Source organism: Neopsephotus bourkii, unplaced genomic scaffold, assembly GCF_033783945.1.
Source record: "Neopsephotus bourkii isolate Nb327-2 ecotype Australia unplaced genomic scaffold, CSIRO-AGI_Nbou_v1 NB_873, whole genome shotgun sequence".
Taxonomy (NCBI): Eukaryota; Metazoa; Chordata; class Aves; order Psittaciformes; family Psittacidae; genus Neopsephotus; species Neopsephotus bourkii.
The window spans coordinates 1,780,016-1,802,338 of NW_026901367.1; the positions used below are offsets into that span (position 1 = coordinate 1,780,016).

At 42.8% G+C, this 22,323-nt stretch overlaps 1 protein-coding gene across 19 annotated transcripts in view; it reads left to right on the forward strand.

The window, feature by feature from the left end:
- Positions 1-22,323, forward strand: part of CCDC88A (coiled-coil domain containing 88A) — an 83,767-nt gene that overhangs the window by 53,068 nt on the left and 8,376 nt on the right. For 4 of the 19 annotated variants that reach the window (XM_061356840.1, XM_061356826.1, XM_061356828.1 and 1 more), the window contains 15 exons: positions 3,124-3,265; positions 3,886-4,062; positions 4,610-4,771; positions 10,315-10,592; positions 10,783-10,926; positions 11,994-12,180; positions 12,544-12,689; positions 13,270-13,362; positions 13,516-13,730; positions 19,555-19,638; positions 20,656-20,859; positions 21,159-21,230; positions 21,766-21,852; positions 22,000-22,056; positions 22,206-22,286. In XM_061356840.1, coding sequence (XP_061212824.1) covers positions 3,124-3,265; positions 3,886-4,062; positions 4,610-4,771; positions 10,315-10,592; positions 10,783-10,926; positions 11,994-12,180; positions 12,544-12,689; positions 13,270-13,362; positions 13,516-13,730; positions 19,555-19,638; positions 20,656-20,859; positions 21,159-21,230; positions 21,766-21,852; positions 22,000-22,056; positions 22,206-22,286 — 2,129 coding nt within the window. Of the gene's footprint in view, positions 1-3,123; positions 3,266-3,885; positions 4,063-4,609; positions 4,772-10,314; positions 10,593-10,782; positions 10,927-11,993; positions 12,181-12,543; positions 12,690-13,269; positions 13,363-13,515; positions 13,731-19,554; positions 19,639-20,655; positions 20,860-21,158; positions 21,231-21,765; positions 22,057-22,205; positions 22,287-22,323 lie in introns of those variants that run through there. The other 15 variants (XM_061356842.1, XM_061356832.1, XM_061356834.1 and 12 more) reach the window with 11 other exon arrangements.

Sequence of the window (22,323 nt, forward strand, 5' to 3'; positions counted from 1 at the left end):
CAGCCAAGCTTTATTTCAGGATGCTATTCAGTTGTGCTACTGAAGAAAAAAAGAAAAGCTGCTGTCATGATCTGTCATTATAACTGATTGTCATGAACATTTAGATTGATTTTGGGTCTTCTACATCAAAATATCTGTATCTGTATCCCCCTCCCACCCAATCAAAATCAGTTTCTCTTTCTTGTTGCCAGTGCTCTGTAGCTGGGGTGATGCCAGAATCCTGTATGAAGAATCTGTTACCATCTGTTTTGTGCTTATATCTCTCATCCACCTTTATCAGCTCACAGACCAGAGTTCTGTCAGGAAAAGTCCTCAGAACTTGACTAGTGAGATCTCTTCTGGTTTAAGCATCACTGTGTCGCATGAATATACCAGACAAAGAACAATCATTGAGCTGAGTTGAAGCTTAAACTGCTTAGATGAAGTCCAGATTGAGCAAGGTTTTTTTAACCCATATTCTAGATTCCAAGTGGTTGGAGTGAGTGCTCCCATAGAGGGAGAGAATGTTCTGTTAAGGTGCTTTTGTAGATTATACTGCATGAAAACATTTATGAGGCTACATCCCCTTTCAGACAACAGCATTTGTCCTTTGCTAGTGCTCATACTCCTAAAGATCAGCTGGTCTGGGTTCATTTCTCATAGGTTAGCTGGTTTGTGACATTGGGCCGTATAACACTGGTGTTTCCTTCATGTTCTACTGAATGATGTTAACATTTGATCTATAAAGTATAATTTGCAAGAAAATTTGGAGTTGGATGTCTCTGGAATGGGGAGTTTCATCCAGCTTTCATTAAATTACAATCCATAAATGAACTTTCAGCATACTTCTGGCACATATCATGACCCGTTTCATTTCTTCCTTTTCTTCCAGGTTAGCTGTGTGTGGGAATTACACAAATAAGTTAATTTTCATTCCTTCCACATCCCTGTCTTTCTTTTCTAATGGGTATTCCTTTTGCAAGGAGCTCCTGCACCTTTTTTCCTGTGTATGTACTAAGAGCACAGCTCAGGCATTGCATACCGATTGACCTGCACTTGGCAAATGTCTGCTGCTGCCATTAGATCTCCTGTAATGTGGTGCTGCTCAGCTGCACTGCATAAGAGCAGCTCATGCCTAATTCTATGCAGATTGCCTTGCAGCAGGAGATAACGCCTGTCTAGAGGGGTGTTCATGGTGAACTGGGCTGTCTAGCACTGACCATGTGAAAGCACCACAAAAGCAGATGGAATATTTGATGGTTCATGATATTTAGCCATCAGGCTGTTTGGATGTGATGTGCCTGTTCAGACTGATCAGACATGAGATGTGTGGGAAGCATTAGATCTTGAAGCTTACCTGAAACACTGTTTAAAGCCTATCTTTGAGCTTAGGCTTGTGGCCACATTGTTTTAGAAGTGAAGTGATTTGGGCTACGCTACAGTTTTCAGCTTCTCAGACTTCATGTAGAGTCGGAGATTGTGAATAGGCAATATTAGTTTTCAGAGTGGAAACATTGGTTGATTTGAAGGTTTGCTCTGCCACTCCTGCCTTTCCATTATTCTCTACTTCCTCGTTCATCCGAAAGGTACCTGGATTTATTTCCTTGTATTATTACATAGGTGAGGCATTACCAATTATTTCATCACATTCATTATGGCCAGAATGACTTCTCAGTGTATTTTTGGTCTGCCTCTCTCGTGTTGGTGATGGGAATTAAAAATACGTAATTTCTCTCTTTTTGCTTGGAGAGAGCTGCTTGTGGTTTCTGTTGGATGTTCTTGGTAGCACTGCAGAGTTTTTCTCTTGGGGCCTGTTACATCTCATGAGTTATCTTTGAAGTGTTTTCTGTTTTCTCTTCCCCTTCTAATGGCTGTTGTCTTTAAGCAAACTGATTCATAGATGCTGACCCTAAATCTGAAATAGCCAAATCTCAGTGGAGTTAGAAAATTCCTGCTATCTTTGATTATGAGGTATTCAAAAGGAAACTGGATATTGGCTCTCTGCTATTAGTCTTTTTCCTTCTTTGTTTTCTATGTAATGTATAACTGAATGTATGCTTCAGCTCAAGAAGATGAAACACTGTCTATTCTACTTGTCATAGACTGCCTACTGTTTCTTAAGTCTCTGAGAATTACTTGTCAGACCTTAAAATGTAGGATTCTCATCCTACTACATGATGCTACTGGACAGCTCTCCACTTATTAATCCTCTTACCATTGGTCTTCTGCTCCAGTTCCTGACTAGATCTAATGCTCTTGTCCATTCAGGAGTCTTTTGCAGTCTATTCCTTTCACTAAGCTGATAGATTCTTCAGCAGTCAAGATTAAAAAGGGGGATATTAGTGGTTTGCTTTATTTAATCCTACTGTGGAGAGAAGTGGGATGTTTTCCAGATTCTGAGCACATGTACAGAGACTGAACTGCTTAAAAGTGATTAATGAGTGTAGCTTTTAGTGTTTTCTAAAAAGGAGATAACTGTTCTAAAGGGGTGTATTCTAAATCTGACCATTTATCTCCCAGATATGTAATTAGGGGTTTTTAGGTGCCCTAAAATATTATAAATATAGTAAAAGAAGTGGCAGCTTTACACATTGGGAGTGGTAACAGTCTTAAAAATAGCAGCAGCTGGGCTGAGCGAGCAATTTGCACACTCATACATCAAATGAGTATGCACCTGCAAAGTGCTGCGTTCATCTCATTCCCTGCTCCTCCTCTTTGTGAGCCGGCAGGAAATGGAAATTGATGAAAATCTTGCTCTCCAAATACTTCACATCCTAATTTAGTTCAGGTCCCCGCTGGATTCACTGGAGGGGAGCCAGAAAGAAGAGTGCTGTCATCACACACGTGCTAATGATCCAAAGCCAGCACCCTGCTGCTGTGGCTCAACGGGGCTTTTTGTCTCTCTGATAGGTTTTAAAAGAAGGAAGGATTCAGAAATCGGGTTGGCTGTCATGTTCTGGTGTTTTAAACATAGGACTAAACATATCACTACTGAGGTGTCTTCGTGCTTTTGAATAGAGCAGCATCCAAGCAGTTTTGCATGTAGCTTTGAGGTTACTGTTTCAGAACAGTTTAGAATCGAAATACCTCAAACAATCCTTTAAAATACAGACTTGTGTGTGTGTGTGTGGTGTCATTGACCAGTAGGTACAAGCTTTTGGAGTCAAAGCTAGAATCCACACTTAAGAAGTCTCTCGAAATAAAAGAAGAGAAAATTGCTGCTCTGGAGGCACGTTTAGAAGAATCAACAAATCTGAACCAGCAGCTCCGTCAGGAACTTAAAACAGTAAGAGAATGGTGATTTTTTTCAATAAGATTAAATTACTCCCATTTCAGTTATTGTTATTTCCACACTCAACCTTGTGTGAGACAACAAAAGGTGGGCACCGTTCAGGTGATGTAAAGCATGACTGCATTTTAAGACTGCAGTGGTACAGGCCCAGTGTTGAAATCGCACGGGAAGTTGGTGAGTTTATTCATTGGTCATAGAATGTGTCAGGTGGATGAATAATCCGAGGCTGATTTGATTTGGGATGTCAGAAGCAGTCATTTTGAGTTATGTGTTCTGATCTGAACATGCCATGAACAGTCAAAGTGGGCTGGTTAAAAACTGAAATGCAGTCTTGTTTGTTGTAGAACTTTATAGTAAGTGAGAGGATACAGCTGAAAGCACTGAAATAAATAGAAAATAGAGGTCTTTTTCCTTTAGAAACTCATTAGGGTTAAGCTATCCATATCCATAAATATCTTGTACATCATCTCCCCAGTCATATACAAAGAGCAGATCTACCAACACAGTGATGTAGCACTTTCTGTTCTTTGAAGGATGGTATGCTCATGTAGTCAGTTAGGATGTAGAAAATGGAAAAGGCTGAACCTAATGTAAATTATCCTAAATAATTTCAGGTGAAAAAGAACTATGAAGCTCTCAAGCAAAGACAAGAAGAGGAAAGGATGGTTCAGAGTTCTCCTCCGAGAAGTGGGGAAGAAAATCAGTCTGTCAATAAGTGGGAGAAGGAAAACCAGGAAACGACTAGAGAGTTATTGAAAGTTAAAGATAGATTAATTGAAGTGGAGAGGAATGTAAGATGTGTTTTAAATACTACTCTGATTTAGGTATTTATTGTGAGCTGTTCCAGTAATATAAATGAGAGGATTTTAAAGGAAATATGCAATCTATCACCTACTTTATGATCCAAGCAGAATCTGAATTGAATCTAGTTTGTGAAACAGCTGGATTTTGCTGGATTCTGTTCTGGATTCTGCTGTAAAGCACTTGACCAGCATATAGAAGCAAATGTGGAAACCTGAATTTGCCCTTTTGAATCCACAAATATCTCTAAATACCTCTTATATGATCTTTATTTAAATGAGTCATGGAGATTTATATGCTATTTCTCCATAGGTACAATAAGAGTTACCTATTTTTCAACCTTAACCTGTAGTGATAATATCGCTGTGTTACATGGTTCTACAAGATGATTTACACACTGGAACAAAACTGTAAATCTCTGTGAAGTCATGCTGCTTTGTTTGTTTAGAAGAAACAAACTCTAGTTTAAGTGTTAACTTCGGTTCGGTAAACAGCTTTGAACTCTCATTTTCATTATATTTCCTTTAATGTTCTAAGAATGCCACACTGCAGGCAGAGAAGCAAGCTCTCAAGACACAATTAAAGCAGCTTGAGACACAGAACAGCAATCTGCAGGCTCAGATTCTTGCACTTCAGAGGCAGACTGTTTCTCTACAGGAGCAAAATACAACTCTACAAACTCAGAATGCCAAACTGCAGGTAATATTTTCATGGTTTGCTTTCAAAACTAAAATGAATACAGAGGGTTTTTTCACATGAAAGCCTTTAAATCTAATGGCAGTAAAGGGTTTAAAGTCACATTTTGCTTCTGGTACCGACATGGAAAAGAAAACGATGTGCAAATAATCTGCACTACAAGCAGTTAATATTTTGTTTGCTGCTGAATAACAACATCTCTGGAAGTTGGTTTTAATCCTTCATGTTTGTCCAATTTAAACTCTTAACTTTATCCTTGGAGTGGAGAAAATTCTCTTATCCAGTCTTCTAAGATATTTTTCTGTTTATATTTCTTTTGTACTTCTAAACTAGGTCAGGGTAATAAGGTGTCCAAAGAGACACATAAAAACTACGTAAGTATGTGAGGATTGAATTCAGATAATTCAGAGGCAGAGAAATGAGTGACCATGGCCATTCCAAAAGTGATTGCCCACAGTCTTGCAGCTCTGAGAGCCAAAATTCAGATGTCATTCTTCATACTTCGAGGGTTATTAAATACATAGCTTGTTTTCCTCTGATAAATGAAATACTCTTGTTAATGGATGTAATGCGGTTTGGAGCTCTGAGAATTGAAACTGCTTAGAGAGGGAATGCAAAGTCCACAAATCAGCAGAAATAGTAAACAGTGTCAGGAATGATGGAGGGTGGATGGAAGACCAGGAGTGAAGGAGTCTTTAAATGAGTAAACAGTCATGAGTAATGCAGTTTGTGGACGTCTCCAGTTGTCCTCCTGCCTGTTTCTGGAGAGCAGGATGTGGTTGTACCACAGATGCACTTTCCATCTACCACACTGAAATCTGATTAGTGCACTCCCTTTTGTGGCTGGCAAGGCCAGGAATGGCCCAGGACAGCGGTGCACGCACTGTGTCTTGTCTAGTCATTAAAAACTAGTGGATGTGGGCATGGAAATGCACCGTTTAGAACAGATGAGGACATATCTCTGGGATTCTGAACTCTTTGAGGGTTTTGTAATACCATTTGTCAAAAGAAATACCTACATGGTTCCTTTTTGTCATGAATTGCACACCAGCACAGGCCTTTCCTATTGGATAAACCTGGGGAATGAATTAACTGCAGGTATTGAAAGTGTTGAGGTGGTGAGTTCGGAGAAGGAAGCATTTTTTGCCTTTATTTTAAATATTTTTGTGGTGAGCCTCACCAAGCAATGTATTTCTGTTGCTGGGAGTGACTGGGTGATGTGCACCCAACAGACAGAGAAAGGGAGTTCTTTTCTTCCTCAAATTCAGCTGGTTTTGCTCATAGCTTCAGGCAAGTTGCAAGACAACTGTCCATCAACTCTGAATCAAAATGAAAGGTGAAAGGTTGGGAAAGGTTTATCGCACAGAGGTAAAAGGATGCTGGGGCACGAATTAGCGGGGCTCATTTGGAGAGCTTTAAACTAGATTTGAAGGGGGATGGGGTTGTAGCTGGGCTTGTCTCAGTGGGACAGCGCTCCGGAATTGATGAAGACTGGGAGGCCTCCTGTAATCCTAGGGTGAAATCGGTGTGCTCGGCTCGCTCCCTGAAATGTCTGTACGCCAATGCGCGCAGCATGGGAAATAAGCAGGAGGAGCTAGAAACCTGTGTTAAGTCGGGAGATTATGATCTGGTGGCAATTACAGAGACGTGGTGGGACAGCTCACATGACTGGAATATAGTCATGGAGGGCTATGTCCTTTTCAGGAAAGACAGGCCAGCCAGGCGGGGTGGTGGGGTTGCTCTTTACGTGCGAGAGCAGCTACAATGCGTTGAGTTCTGTCCGGGGACAGATGATGAGCGAGTCGAGAGTCTGTGGGTGAGAATTAAGGGGCAGGCTGGCAGGGGCGATACTGTTGTGGGGGTCTGTTACAGGCCACCGGATCAGGGTGAGGAAGTTGACGAGGCCTTCTACAGGCAGCTGACAGCGGCCTCACGGTCACAGGCCGTGGTCGTCGTGGGGGATTTTAACTTCCCTGATGTTTGCTGGAAGGACTACTCGGCAACCCAGCCGCGGTCCAGGAGGTTCCTCCAGTGTATGGATGATAACTTCCTCATGCAAATGGTGGATGAGCCAACCAGGAGAGGTGCGCTGCTGGATCTCATCCTCACTAACAAGGAGGGTCTGGTTGAAGGAGTGAAGGTTGAGGGCTGCCTTGGTTGCAGCGACCACGAGATGGTAGAATTCAGGATCTTGTGTGGTAGGGTCAGTAGAATAGCAAGTAGAATCGCAACCCTGGACTTTAGCAGGGCAAACTTTGGCCTCTTCAAGCGATTGCTAGGGGAAATCCAGTGGGCTAGGCTGCTTGAAGGGAAAGGGGCCCAAGATAGTTGGTTGACGTTCAAGGACTGCTTTTTCCGAGCTCAAGATCGGAGCATCCCGACACGTAGGAAGTCGAGGAAGAGGGTCAGGAGACCTGCGTGGTTAAATAGGGAATTGCTCGGTATGCTCAAGTGGAAGAGGAGAGTTTACAGGTCATGGAAAGAAGGGCTGGCCACTTGGGAAGAATATAAGGCTGCTGCTAGAGGATGTAGGAAAGCTGCTAGGATGGCTAAGGCCTCCTTGGAATTAAAGCTGGCGAGAGGGGTCAAGGACAGCAGAAAGAGCTTTTTCAAATACATGGCAGGTAAAACTAACACCAGAGGCAATGTAGGCCCGCTGATGAACGGGACGGGTGCCCTGGTGACAGAAGATACAGAGATGGCAGAGTTACTGAATGACTTCTTTGTCTCTGTCTACTCTGCTGGAGGCAGTCCTGAAGAGCCCTGTACCGCTGAGACCCCGGATGAAGATAGGTCAACGGAGCGGTCTGCCTTAGTCGATGAGGAATGGGTTAAAGACCAGTTGAGCAGTCTGGATATCCATAAATCCATGGGTCCAGATGGGATGCACCCGCGGGTGCTGAGGGAACTGGCTGAGGTCATTGCTAGACCGCTCTCCATCATCTTTACCAAGTCTTGGGAAACGGGAGAGGTGCCTGAGGACTGGAGGAAAGCAAATGTCACTCCTGTCTTCAAAAAGGGCAAGAAGGAGGACCCGGGTAACTATAGACCGGTTAGCCTCACCTCCGTTCCTGGGAAAGTGATGGAACACCTTATACTTGGTGCCATCTTAAGGCATATCAAGGATAAGAGGGTTATGAGGGGCAGTCAACATGGCTTCACCAAGGGGAAGTCGTGCTTGACCAATCTTGTAGCCTTTTATGAGGAAATAACGCGGTGGATGGATGATGGTAGAGCGGTGGATGTGGTCTACCTCGACTTCAGCAAAGCGTTTGACACGGTCTCCCACAGCATCCTTGCGGCTAAATTGAGGAAGTGTGGTCTGGATGATCGGGTAGTGAGGTGGACTGTGAACTGGCTGAAGGAGAGAAGCCAGAGAGTTGTAGTCTATGGGGCGGAGTCTAGTTGGAGGCCTGTATCCAGTGGAGTGCCTCAAGGGTCGGTACTGGGACCAGTATTATTTAATATATTCATTAACGATTTAGATGAGGGAATTGAGTGTACTATCAGCAAGTTTGCTGATGACACTAAGCTGGGAGGGGTGGCCGACACGCCAGAAGGCTGTGCTGCCATCCAGAGGGACCTGGACAGGCTGGAGAGCTGGGCGGGGAATAACTTGATGAAATATAACAAGGGAAAGTGTAGAGTCCTGCATCTGGGCAGGAACAACCCCAGGTTCCAGTATAGGCTGGGGAACGACCTGTTAGAGAGCAGTGTAGGGGAGAGGGACCTGGGGGTCCTGGTGGACGACAGGGTGACCATGAGCCGACACTGTGCCCTTGTGGCCAAGAAGGCCAATGGCATCCTGGGGTGTATTAGAAGGGGGGTGGTTAGTAGGTCGAGAGAGGTCCTCCTTCCCCTCTACTCTGCCCTGGTGAGACCTCATCTGGAATATTGTGTCCAGTTCTGGGCCCCTCAGTTTAAAAAGGACAGGGACCTGCTGGAGAGAGTCCAGCGCAGGGCAACTAAGATGATTAAGGGAGTGGAGCATCTCCCTTATGAGGAAAGACTGAGGGAGCTGGGTCTCTATAGTTTGGAGAAGAGGAGATTGAGGGGTGACCTTATTAGTGTATATAAATATATAAAGGGGGAGTGTCACGAGGATGGAGCCAGGCTCTTCTCAGTGGCAAACAATGAAAGGACAAGGGGTAATGGGTACAAATTGGAGCACAAGAGGTTCCACTTAAACCTGAGAAGAAACTTCTTCTCAGTGAGGGTGACGGAACACTGGAACAGGCTGCCCAGGGAGGTTGTGGAATCTCCTTCTTTGGAGACATTCAAGACCCGCCTGGACACGTTCCTGTGTAACCTTATCTAGGTGTTCCTGCTCCGGCAGGGGGATTGGACTAGATGATCTTTTGAGGTCCCTTCCAATCTCTAACATACTGTGATACTGTGAAATATGTTCATGAAAATAAAGTGATTTAACTATTAGCTAAATCTGAAGTGCAGACCAAGCTGCTCTACATGGGCTATGTCAGAACTGTCCTTAGGCAACTGTAATTCTACTGTTCCTTCCAGTTCCCGTAAGGAGCATAGAAGAGAAAAGATATCTTAAAGGACAACTGGGAATTCTGAGCTACATCAAGCTGGGGCTTCAGTCTGGGAAGTTTCACAGCATACACATGCCATCAGACATTACTTCATTTCCAGTGAAGGGTTCAGCTTTCTCATCTGTAACAAAGAATGCCGCAGTTCCAACAGAAAGGGATTTGTTCCTTAGTAACAGCGTGCACTGGAGTGATAGATTTTGGGCTTTTTCCCTTAATAGATACCCTGAGGGCATTAGAAGCCTCAGCAGTTCGTGTTTTTCATCTCTTGAATAGGAAAGAGAAGGAATCTAGCCTGACACAGGTCAGATGACAAGCATGTTAAGTATCAGCCATTCTTTTAAGATCTCCAGTGATTAGTTCAGGTTAAGCTATCCAGAGGCACAGAAAGTAAAGTTGTTATTATTGTTTTGGGTTTTTTTTTATCTGTCAACTGTTGAAGGCTTTGATGTGTTAATAGACATGAATACTCTTCTGACATAATCAGTGGAGAAACTGTACACCAGCTCTCACAGCACGTACATGGTGACCAAGTGACATTACTGCTGTTGGAAGAGAACCAGGAAAGGCAGTTCCTCAGTAAAACAGAATACAGGTGGCTCCTTGCAGGTGCTGTTGTTTTATTTCCCTTACTCTCTGTTAAATGAATGCTACTGTTTGAAGTCTCATTGTAAAGAATATGTGAGTATGGTAAGAATTTTGTGGGAACAATAGAGATTCTGTACAATAAAGACTCAAAAAACCCAAACTATGCCAATATGAAAGTTCATTTTATTTTAGTCGCATCAGGAAAACGTGTGTCTCATCTAGACAGCACTTGAACAGATATTTGAAGGTAAATAATTATTTGATATCCTCCCCACCATGTCAATGACTAGAAGGTTGCTAGGATGCTAAGGATTAAGCTCAAAAAATCTCTCAATAGGAGGAGATAGACAAGGATAATCCAGACTGTGGAATTCACTTGCAACTCTTGTCAAATGTCTCTGACTGCAGGTTGAAAATTCCACCCTTAACTCCCAAAGCACATCTCTTATGAACCAGAATGCACAACTGCTGATCCAGCAGTCTGCTTTAGAAACTGAGAACGAATGTGTGCTCAAGGAGCGTGAGGATCTGAAGTCACTGTATGATTCACTTCTCAAAGACCATGAGAAACTGGAGCAGCTGCATGAGCGCCAGGCTTCTGAGTACGAATCTCTGATTGCCAAGCATGGGAGTCTGAAATCTGCACACAAAAACCTGGAGGTGGAGCATAAGGACTTGGAAGATAGGTAAATATTAATGGGCATAAGTGAAATGAGAGTCTGCATCTCCGGAGGAAAAGCCACTGTATAACTACTATGAATAAAATTAGTATTAAATGCAACATTAAGATCTTTAAACTTTGAAACTTTTCCCCAAAATTCCATATTTTCTTGTCATTCCACAAAAAAGTAACTGAAATATTGTTTTTGTTTGCAGGTACAACCAGTTGCTGAAACAGAAGGTGCAGCTGGAAGAACTGGAGAAGGTACTCAAGGTAGAACAGGAGAAGATGCTGCAGCAAAATGAAAAGCACGAAACTGTAGCAGCAGAGTATAAAAAACTCCGTGATGAAAATGAAAGGTAAAGCAGAAGTCACATACAGAGTGGTGCATATGGAATATATTACACATAAAATAATACACATATTCACATACAGAGCACTTGCTAGTACATTCTAAGTAAGTGTTGTATCCTCTCACATCTCTTAATACCTGATGCTGCAGTTGAGGACATTTACAATTCACAGCTTACAGCAACTCCTCTTGTTGGTCTGTGGTACAGTCTTTTTAGAAAGACTGAACAGGAAGAAACCAAACTCAAGCCCACAAAATGTAATTATTATATCCTGAGGATACTGAATTCCACATACTGTCTTCAGGAATGGCAGGCCAAGCACGATGCAGCATGGTTGTGAGCTGCAGAGGGAGCAAACCACTCCGCATGAGTTGCTTAAGGGACAAGATAATTGAGGTTAATACCAGTAGGAGCAGGAGCATAGTGGGTGGCAAAGCCCTGCTTGACCCCTGCAACTGAGACATGGCTTGCTGTAAGTACTTGGGTTTAACAGTAGTATTTACATAGCATGATACTTCTCCCCTCAAGCAGAGGCATTAAGGTTTGTTCATCTGGCAAAGAGGCTCACAATTAAATGCCTCCTACCTTTGGTGTTGTGTGAGGAGGATTAGTAGAGGCTGGAGGTTGTTTTTAGAAAGGGACATGGCTAGGCCCAGCAGGGACAGAGGGAGCTCAGAATCAATGTATGAACATCCATCATTGCCAGAGTTTGGATTGTTCCTATTCATTACTGGTTTGTGTTGGGAAGAAATTCTAGCTCGTTTGTAAGATTCCTGTATGGGATTGTAAGTGGGATCTTAAAAGCAGTTGTGATGTCTGCATTTAGGAATCCTGCTTTATTTTTAACCATACAGAGAATCCGGAGTGGTTGGCTTAAATCAGAATGCACACCTAGGAAAGTTAGACTGTGGTGACTTACCTCCAGTGTGTGATAGCAAGAAACAGTTATATGGGTTCTATGGAGTAGCAGAGAGCTGCTCCATAGAGAAGTGTCATTACCCACATTCCCTCTGAAACGTGAGTACGCTTCCTTCTGTCTGCATATATTCCTTTATGATGTCTTTTAATTCCAGGCTTACTCACACCTACAGTCAGCTCTTGAGAGACAATGAAGTTCTCCAAACAGACCATAAGAATTTGAAAACACTACTGAACAATTCCAAACTAGAACAAACACGATTAGAAGCTGAGTTTTCCAAACTCAAAGAACAGTACCAGCAACTGGATATTACATCGACAAAGCTAAATAATCAGTGTGAGGTACGTGGGAATTATGCTATTTATCATGACTGGTATCACTGTAATATTCATATAAATGTATTTTTAGATTCATAGAAACCTTATGAAGTGCTTGAGAATTAACCACTGGGTTTATAGATAATGAAGTGGGTCTGAAGACATGAATTTGCCTGTTGTGCAGGCAATATAAAAACCGGGGCTCGTGTTAGGTAAACTGATTTAAGTTATTTAAAGCATCAAAGAGGCTTTTATCAGTTGAGTCATGATATAGTTTTCTGTTTGATGTGAGTCCCTTTGTGGACCTCAGTTTTCTTGATAATCTCATTCTCTGTGTGTAAATATGCTCACATATATATGCATGTGCCATTTCATGTATTTTAACAGCTGCTTAGCCAGCTTAAAGGAAATCTGGAGGAGGAAAACAGACATCTACTAGATCAAATTCAGACATTAATGCTACAGAATAGAACATTACTTGAGCAGAATATGGAAAGCAAGGATCTCTTCCATGTAGAGCAAAGGCAGTACATGTGAGTCTTTAAAACAATGAAATTATTGTCTTTAGGGCAGTTACGGTGATACTTCTTTAAAGCTTCTGTTTCATATAGAAATCAGCATTCTGCAGTGTTTCTCTTTTTAAAAGACAAATGCAAATTATGTATGAAAAGCAGATAAACTACAAACACATTTCTGGTTCTGAAGGCTCAGTGCAACTGAGTTCACTGCTGATGATGCAAATGGGGACTAAATATGTTATGTATTCCTCATTCTGCTACAGGCAAAGTTTCTGGGTTGATTTGAATTTGAGAGAAAAAGTGCATGACTAAATGATTCTATTAGAGCCTCTGTGCGCTTTATTATTATTCAAAAAGGGGGAAAGTTCTGTTGTGTGATAAAAGCAAATGGTTTTTTTTCAAGTTTATATCCTAACATTAAATGTAAGACTGTTGGTTTGCTGTGTCTTTCCTGAGTTTTCAGTCAGAAACATGTCTTATACAAGAATTCCTCATAAGTGACAACTTTGAGAGAACAGCTATCTAAAGGAACATGTTACTCACACATTATACATGCACTTTTGAAGCATGCATTATCATTGATTTCTGTTAACAGTGACAAGCTGAACGAATTACGGCGACAGAAGGAGAAATTGGAGGAGAAGATAATGGATCAGTATAAATTCTATGAGCCATCTCCACCAAGAAGGTACTGATAAGCATGATCTAAGCACAGGTCTAAGCCATGGCATACCTGTTCTGCTCCAGCTGAAAATCAAGGTCTCTTTAAGGGAGCAGAAAAGTCTGGAGGTATGAGTGATGTATTATTAATGCCATCGATGTGTTCTGTCATTGGTAACAGAAGGGGGAACTGGATCACTCTGAAAATGAGGAAGCTGATAAAGTCCAAGAAGGATGTTAACAGAGAGCGCCTCAAGTCCATGACTCTTACACCCACCCGCTCAGAGTCCACTGAGGGCTTCCTGCAGCTGCCCCACCAGGACAGTCAGGACAGCTCCTCTGTGGGCTCCAACTCTCTGGAAGATGGGCAGACCTTGGGCACCAAAAAGAGTAGCAGTGAGTACTGCAAACCATTTGTTTTTCTATTAATAATCCTTGGCTAAATGTGGTTTTGATGTGATTAGAAGTTAAGAGGTGCTGGAAAAGGCTCTGTGTTTTGGAGGATTTAAGTCTTTAGGAGTGAAGCCTGAATTCATTTATTAATAACAGGTTTATACCGACTTCTTGCAAACTCCTTGTGTTTGGGCAGGATCTAGTTCTTAGCATATCTTCAGCTCTGAATACTAAAATACATTTACAGTGCTGGGATAAGCTGAAGCAGGCGCTGTTCCTGGGTCAGGCAAGCAGAATCCTGGATAGACCGTCCGGTGCCACCACTAGAACCCTTTTCTGTTTGTCCCTCTCGCCCCAGCATGAACCTTTCCCCTTGCCTTGGACATGCTTTCCAAGCTGTGGCTGTGCTACCATCCTTTAGCTGCCAGATAGATCTGTCTGGAGGTGTTTCTCCAGCATCTCACAAAGCCAGTGATGGAGAACTTCTATACTGTTTTAATAGGCAATAGGAAGAGGCAATTTAGAGACATAACCTGTTAAGAAGCCTAAAGATTGGAGTTAAGGGCTGAGGGAGACTGAGGAGGGTTACAGAGATGGAGATAGATCCAGTGTTCCAGACACGATTTGCTCACCTTGCAAGAGCCCAACAGCTGTCACGTTAGGATGCCCGTTGTAAAAGGCCATATTCTGTGCAGTGTGTCCATTTTTTATCTATATTTGCTGTAATCCACTCGTGGCATGAATCATAAACTGCCCAATTGCTCACAACTTGAGCGATAATATTGCATCCCCCTTGTCAGGTTGCAATGATTCCCTTTAATAGTTACGCACCAAAAGCATTTTGGCTGTGCATGTAAAAGCATCAGGCTATGTGTGTGTTAACAGTCACTTTTGCAATGCTTTTATAAACGTGATGTCTTGGGTTTCAGAAGAAGCAGATTGGTATCCTGGCTTCTGTGCCAGCTCTGAATTTGCTGTGTTAGAAATGATTGTAGCCATGATGATGCATTTTTCCTTCTGTACTTGTTGCAGAAGCTTAGTCAAAGCTGAAACCATCTAAACCCACTATGTCAGGGGAGCTTAAAATCCAGTTTGTGAGTACTTTTTTAATAACTGAAGACAATAGTAAGTTTGAGGTTACATTTTACCACTTTCTTGCTAACTTGGCCTTTTTCAGTGAGGGTCTGTTAAGGTTCCAAACAGGTACTTTTGAACTGAAATGAGCAACTGTTGCTTTTACATCTCAACTGAAGTCTTGTGGAACTCGGGAGTGGCTGAAGCTACAGTGGATGTGTTTGCAAGTGTGTTAGCTTGAATCCAGAGTGTGCATGCTTTGGTTCAGCCCATCCACATCCGTGTCAGTGATTTCATGTTCTGGAAGGGCTCTTGTGTGTGACAGTTTTCTCTGCATGATACTTGGGACCTTGTAGTGTGCAGTTACCTTCTGGTAGAGCCACGGTTGAAGTTACCATGGCTGATCCTCAAAGAGGTTTGGAGTTGTTCAGACCTCATTAATTTCTGCTCCATGGACTTTGTTCATGTTCCCCTTCATCCCAGTGTATTTATCCATACACTGGAAGGGCTGATCTAATCCCAGATCCTAATCTTCCTCCATTACACATCGCCATGGAAACCACAGGTTTTGACAGAATTTGGAGGACTGATGTGCCAATTCAGTGCTGACAGTTCGCATCTCACGAAGCAGGAGAGAATCTTGGTGTGAAGCACCAGTAACGGTGCACATTTTGCAGTCTGTTTAACCTGCTTTAACAACAACTGTAAATCCCAGATACCAGGACACTGTGGCTTTCTTCTGTAAGAAGTGGCTTGGCAGTAGCAGCTTCCACTGAAAGAAGCTACAAGAAAGAGAAAACCTCTTAAGCTGCTGCCTGTCCACACATGTGCTCAGGTATTGTAGCTCTCCACAGTGGTTGAAGGCAGTTTTGGGTATGGGAAGAGACAGGTTCTGTTACACCCTGATCCCCTGTGTCTGGGAATGGAGGTGGTTCCAAGGGAAGCAGCTAACATTCCCCATATGGCAGTCACTGGCACACATCATGGGTGTTCTCCAGAGCCCAGGGGACAGAGTAGCTGGCGTGAACTTGCATGAACTTGCACCGATGACACCAAGCTGTGTGGTTCGGTTGATCCGCTGGAGGGAAGGAATGCCATCCAGAGGGACCTTGACACGCTTGTGAGGTGGGCTGATGCCAACCTCATGGAGTTTAACCATGCCAAGTGCAAGGTCCTACACCTGGGTCGGAGCAATCCCAGGCACAGCTACAGGCTGGGCAGAGAAGAGATTCAGAGCAGCCCAAGGAGAAGGACTTGGGGGTGCTGGTTGATGAGAAAATGAACATGAGCCGGCTTCAGTGTGCGCTTGCAGCCCAGAAAGCAACCGTATCCTGGGCTGCATCAAAAGGAGTGACCAGCAGGGCGAAGGAGGTGATCCTGCCCCTCTGCTCTGCTCTCGTGAGACCTCACCTGGAGCATTGTGTGCACTTCTGGTGTCCTCAACATAAAAAGGACATGGAGTTGTTGGAACAAGTCCAGAGGAGGCCACGAGGATGCTCAGGGGATGGAGCACCTCCTGTATGGAGATAGGCTGAGAAAGTTGGGGCTGCTCAGCCTGGAGAAGAGAAGCTGCGTGGAGACCTCAGAGCAGCTTCCAGTGTCTGAAGGGGGCCTATAGGGATGCTGGGGAGGGACTCTTCATTAGGGACTGTAGTGACAGGACAAGGGGTAATGGGTTAAAACTGAAACAGGGGAAGTTTAGATTGGCAATAAGGAGGAAATTCTTTCCTGTGAGGGTGGTGAGGCACTGGAATGGGTTGCCCAGGGAAGCTGTGAATGCTCCATCCCTGGCAGTGTTCAAGGCCAGGTTGGACAGAGCCTTGGGTGCCATGGTTTAGTGTGAGGTGTCCCTGCCCATGGCAGGGGGGTTGGAACTGGATGATCTTAAGGTCCTTTCCAACCCTATTTTATGATTCTAAGTGAGCTGTGTAGGTTTCCTACCTCATATCCCTTGTCACAGAAAGCAGGAGGAGATACTGACTCCAGACTGAACTATCCTGCTACTAGCACTGCTGATAGATACGTTCTCTGGGTGGGATCTGTGGATTTTGTGCTTTGGAAGCTGGTGATGGAGGCTGCTTTCCTGCTGCAGGACACTTTCTGATGCAGATGTTTTCAAGAGACCTTGAAACACTCACCTTACAGAGACAGGTGATCTTGGAGCAACAATCAGGTTACCCTGCTCTGCAGAGACAACAGCCCCTGAGGTCTCAGAGTGCTCCAAGTCCTTTTGGGTCTTGAGATGCTCTTGAAAGGAGGGGAGGACACCGTGTGGAAGTAGAAGTAGTATATTGGGCTCCATTTTCTGCTACCAAAGCATTCAGAAGATGCCTGCCTAGCATTTTCTTGTGGCAGGAACAAAGTGATTGGAGGATTTTAATACTGTCCCTGCAGAATTCCCCAGAGTACTTGTGGCAAACAGTAGGAAGATTACAAAATGGGAGGTGTCCTGATCAGTGGAGGAATTCCGCAGTACTCATCATTCATTCTCAGCTCAGGAAGCAAGAACATGTTCATAGAATACTGAAAAGAGAAAGAAAAGCTGATGAACTGGAGGTGTTTGAGTAGCTGCTGACTATGACAGATACAGTCTTTCTGCCATCCTGGCTTTAAAGCCTGGTGGAATAAAGGCTCAAGCTGCCTAAGCTAGACTGTGGTGTCTGTTTGTTCCTGCTGTAGCTTGGGGCCATTCCAGTGGTTTTGTGCAGGATGCTTCTTTAGTTGTATTCTATGCAGAATTCCCTTGGGTAACTGCTCCACTCCAGGAGGTTGCATTTTGCCAAGGGGCAGGTTTTGATGGATGATTTCCAGGACATCCATAGTTGCAGTGGAATTTTCTCTTTGGCGCAGTTGCTCAGAGTCATAAATCAACCCTCTGGGAGGTTTCTGTGTTAATGAACAAGAAGCACAGGTGACTTCAGCGAGTCTTGGGCATCCTCTGTCTGCCTTTTAGTAAGGTTTGGGTGGTCATTTTTAATGAAGAGGGATCAGATATCTATAAAGATAGATAGAGTGATGGGGGGGTTGTCTATAAAGGGTTAGAAGGCACAAAGAATCATGTTTCACCATGATGGCAAAAAGCAGAGCAGGATTGCCTCTTTGGTTTGTTGGGATTAATGCTAAACCTGATCATTTACCTGTTGGAAGCCTAGTCTGATGCTGTGCTTCATGCTCCTTTGGCAGAGTTCTATATACTGTTAGATATCCAACACACGTCTCCTTTGTGTGAGGTTCAGCAGTGCCTTTGCTGCTTATGAAGCAGGCAGCATCCATGTTTGTGTTGGTTTTGTCTTATTTCCTCAGGGTCTACAAGAGCAGGAAAGCTTTATTGATCTGATAAAACCCAAACCAAAATACCTCCTTATTTTGGAGTGCATACAAGTCTGTGTACATGATAAAATATATTTGTATAGATTATGTATACCCAAATACTGTATACTTTTGTATTGGATAATTCACTAAGTGCAAACACAGAGTAATAGGGCGATTGGAACTATAGATCCCTCTGCAGTATAGATGGAGAGAGAGATGTCCTTCTCTTTCAGGGTAGTTCATGTGCACTTACAAATGCATATGTACATATATAATGCTCTAAAAACCAAACTGCTACATAACAAGCTGCTGGTAATGCAGAAACCCAGTGTAAATGACAAAGTACATGTCCCGAGAGTGACTTGAGGGAGACTGAAATGAGCAGATCTTCTTGAGCTTTCAGACCTGCATATAAAGGATGCTGGTTGGTAATTCCATGCTGGATTTCCTTATGGATCTTTCCATGCCAGTCGTTTGCATGTGGCTTCTGTGTGCTTGGCAGCTGGCTGATGCCTCTATCTGGTGACTGGAAAAGCAAGTGTTACTAGTGCAGGAGAGCTGAATCTAAGCAGTAGATTCACTTGGGCTTCCCCCTCCTCTATCTTGCAATACTATTTGTAATTGTAACTCTCTTTTCTGGTATTTTATATATATTGAATAGATCCCAGTTTTCTCTTAGCCCTCCCAAAATGTTACAGCAACACTCACATTTGGATTTAATTCTTCTATTTTTCTCTAAATCTCGTATTTCAGCTAAAAGATTTGGTCAATCCAATTCCAGCCCATAAACCTTGACTTTCCTTTTCCTGTTACAGATCTGAAGTGGATTACTACAATCACTGCACACAAGCAGTAGATTGAACATCAGGTCCATGTCGTATTCCAGAAAGACAGTAGATAAACCAAAGTCATCAGTTAGCACACAATGTAGCAAATGGGTTGGGTCCTATTAGAGATGCAGGGCAAGGCATTACAGGAGTGCTTAATCTCAAACAATAATGGTGTGAACAGATTTTAAAGCGGAATTTGTACTTAGTTGCTTTAATTTAAGCTTTTTTTGCTTCACATTTTCTTTATGTTCAAGAAATGTTAGTTTTTCACAGTAAAAGCTAGATAATCCTCAATTTCTATAAGAGTCTGCAGAGTTACCTGTATGTTTTCCAAGAGCTTGGCACTTAACTTTCAAACTGTATTACATCTTCACCATTATTCTCAGTGCATTTCTGAGGTTGTTAAGGTTTTCCTAGTGTAGCTTTCATGTTTCAGTGTAGCTTTCATGTGCCATTGTCACACAGAAGCATGCGAACGATAGCGTGTAGCATAGCTTAAACTCAGACATTCATTTCTGTCCTTAGTTTCAACATTTAACTTCCATCTGTTCTTCTCCCCTTTTTTCTTTCATTTCCCTGTTTCCGTTTTTCCTCATGCTATGACATTAAAGTGGTTACACTGAAAAGACTGCCCTTTTTGAGGAACAGACCGAAGGAAAAAGACAAAATGAAGGCCTTCTACCGTCGCTCCATGTGTAAGACTTTCTGACAGTTCAGCTTCTTCTCAATGGCTACACTGGCTTCCATTACTAATTTTTCACTAACCTCTCCCTGGACTGCGCTGTATTTTACCTCCTCTTTTGCAATGTGCCAGTCCTGCTACAATACAAGGAGCTGGAGCTTTTCCCTTTTTTTTTAAAGCTTGGCACTGAATACTTTATATATGTGAACACACACCCCCCCCCAACACTACACACACACACATGCACATACATATATATATTCAGTGCATTGTGACTGCATAGATTTGTATACATAGTTGTCTATATACACATGTCTCTATGTGTATATAAGCTGACAGTGCACTGTGTTAAACAGTAGTTGCAAGTCACACATTTCATAAGCCTTTTGTTAAGAAATCACTGTAATCTTTTGTTTAAAGAAAGGGTAGAAGATAGTGCGAGGCTCTATGGTGGTCTGTCACTCTGCAAGTATCCATCAGTTGTTGTTGTTGCCAAAGTGTTTGTACTGAGTGGATTTACTTGGTTTCCCAATGAGGGGTGGACAATTTTCTCTAGTTATAGTGCAGTGAAGGGGAATATCATCAGATGTCATCTTTTCCAGACCCTTTTATTTGTTGTTATGTGAAATCCAGTATCCCTGCAGTAACCTGCACTGTACAAGGATCCCGTATCACTGTTGACATCATGTTGTATTACACCTTTGCCCATTTTATCCTTCTCCATTCCATTTTCTCATTGCAAACAGTGAATCAAAGCTTCTAACATGCATACTGCAGCACAAGCATGGCAGTTATACGTAGTAAAAGCAGTTTTAAGACCCATACTGAGCTGAAAGGATTTGCTTGACTTACACCACTCCTCACTCATTGAGCTGATTGCATGTCATAACACGGATGATCTTGTGCTTGTATCTTCCAGTATTCAGTGTGCTTTAATGCTTAGAAAACTGTCCAACGTTTTGCAGTACAAAGTAAGACCAGAAGCGAATACATTGACCACGCTGATCATTTGCTTTCATTTGCATCCCAGCCATGAATGACCTGGTGCAGTCCATGGTCCTAGCAGGAGGACAATGGACAGGTAGTTCTGAGCATCTGGAGGGTCCTGATGATATATCTGCGGGTAAAAGGAGGAAGGAGTTGGGAGCTATGGCCTTCTCTACTACAGCTATCAACTTTGCAGCTGTCAACTCTTCTGCAGGCTTCAGATCCAAGCAGTTGCTAAATAATAAAGGTATAGGTAGAAGCTTTTTGCACCGTGCCGTGACTGTGTGTAACAGCAATTTTGTGTCAATACTGGGTTTACTTCTATTTTAAGTTATTCCACAGAAAGCAACTTCAATAAATTGAGTTGCAGTGCTAAGATGTGGCATAGGTTTAATAACTGTAGTTATATAAAGTGTTGGTGGGGTTTTCCTACAGTGTGTTACCTAAGTAAAACTGGATTGGTTTGAAAAATGCCTCAGTATGTTTTACATATTTCAATAATCATTTTATTTCATTTTACATCTTCTTTTATGTCTCTGTGTATAGATACCACGTCCTATGAAGATGTAAGTCCACAAGGTATTAGTGATGATTCTAGTACAGGATCGAGAGTCCATGGTAAGAGGTGAACTTTAACTAACTGAATTAAGGATACATTATGTGAATGTTAACCAACTTTGCAAGGAAGAGTGAATGGCATGGTTAGGAGTGAGCATGCTTTCTGTGATTTGCCTCTCTTGAATGTGTAGTCTCATTTCTTCAGATTGTTCTTTTCTTTCTTAACTACTACATCAGATATTCTGTATCTCTAGTAGATATTCTATCTAGTAGAAAGTATCTATGAAGTGCATCTGAACAGGATCAAAACATTTTCCCTTTAAGAATTCATTTGGAGTTAATAGTAAAAGAAAAGTTATGATTTCCACCCTAAAAGCCATTTTAAACCCAAATCTGAATCTGGCCTGATTATTCAAATGTTTATCCTTTGGTGAAACCTAAATTTGTCATGTATTTCATACAGCCATTTCCTTCAAGCCACGCTTGAAATGAAAGCTGCGATAGAATATGTAGAAGTGAAGCTTTAATACTTAAAATGAGCAGGAGCACAGACCTTTCTGGGGACAGTAACAGCGCGTTTCCTTGTGTTGCATAGGAGTGCAGGCCGTTATCTGTGCAGATGCTCTTGCTCCTCCTGTCGGTGGCATTTCAACTCTGTGCAAGGTTCCTTGTCAAATCTGTTGTAAGTGACCTGCTCACCAGCCGCTTGCTGCACGCCCTTCACCTCCAGACCCTGGTTTCCCACTAACCAGCCTGGTTCTACTCTAAACATGCACTCTGTTTCTCTATTTCTCTTTTCCTCTCCCTCGTACCTTTACTATTCCTGTAGTGCCCTTTCCTAAAGTGTCCTCTTGGGCTGCCTGGAAATCCCTTCGCTTTCTGATGTGTAAGAAACCACTTTGTTGGCAATGGGCATGCTCAGCCTGTGCAGTAGTGCATGATCCTGCCTCTGAGCATTCTGTGAGCAGAATGTGGAGGTGCCGTGCCACCCGCTAAAACTTGGTTCCTCATCCTGTCTCCTCATTTCCCATTTAGCTTCCAGACCAGCCAGCCTTGATAGTGGCAGAACATCCACTAGCAATAGCAATAACAATGCTTCACTCCATGAAATCAAAGGTATGCTGTAGGTGAATTCACATACGTGCTTCATGTC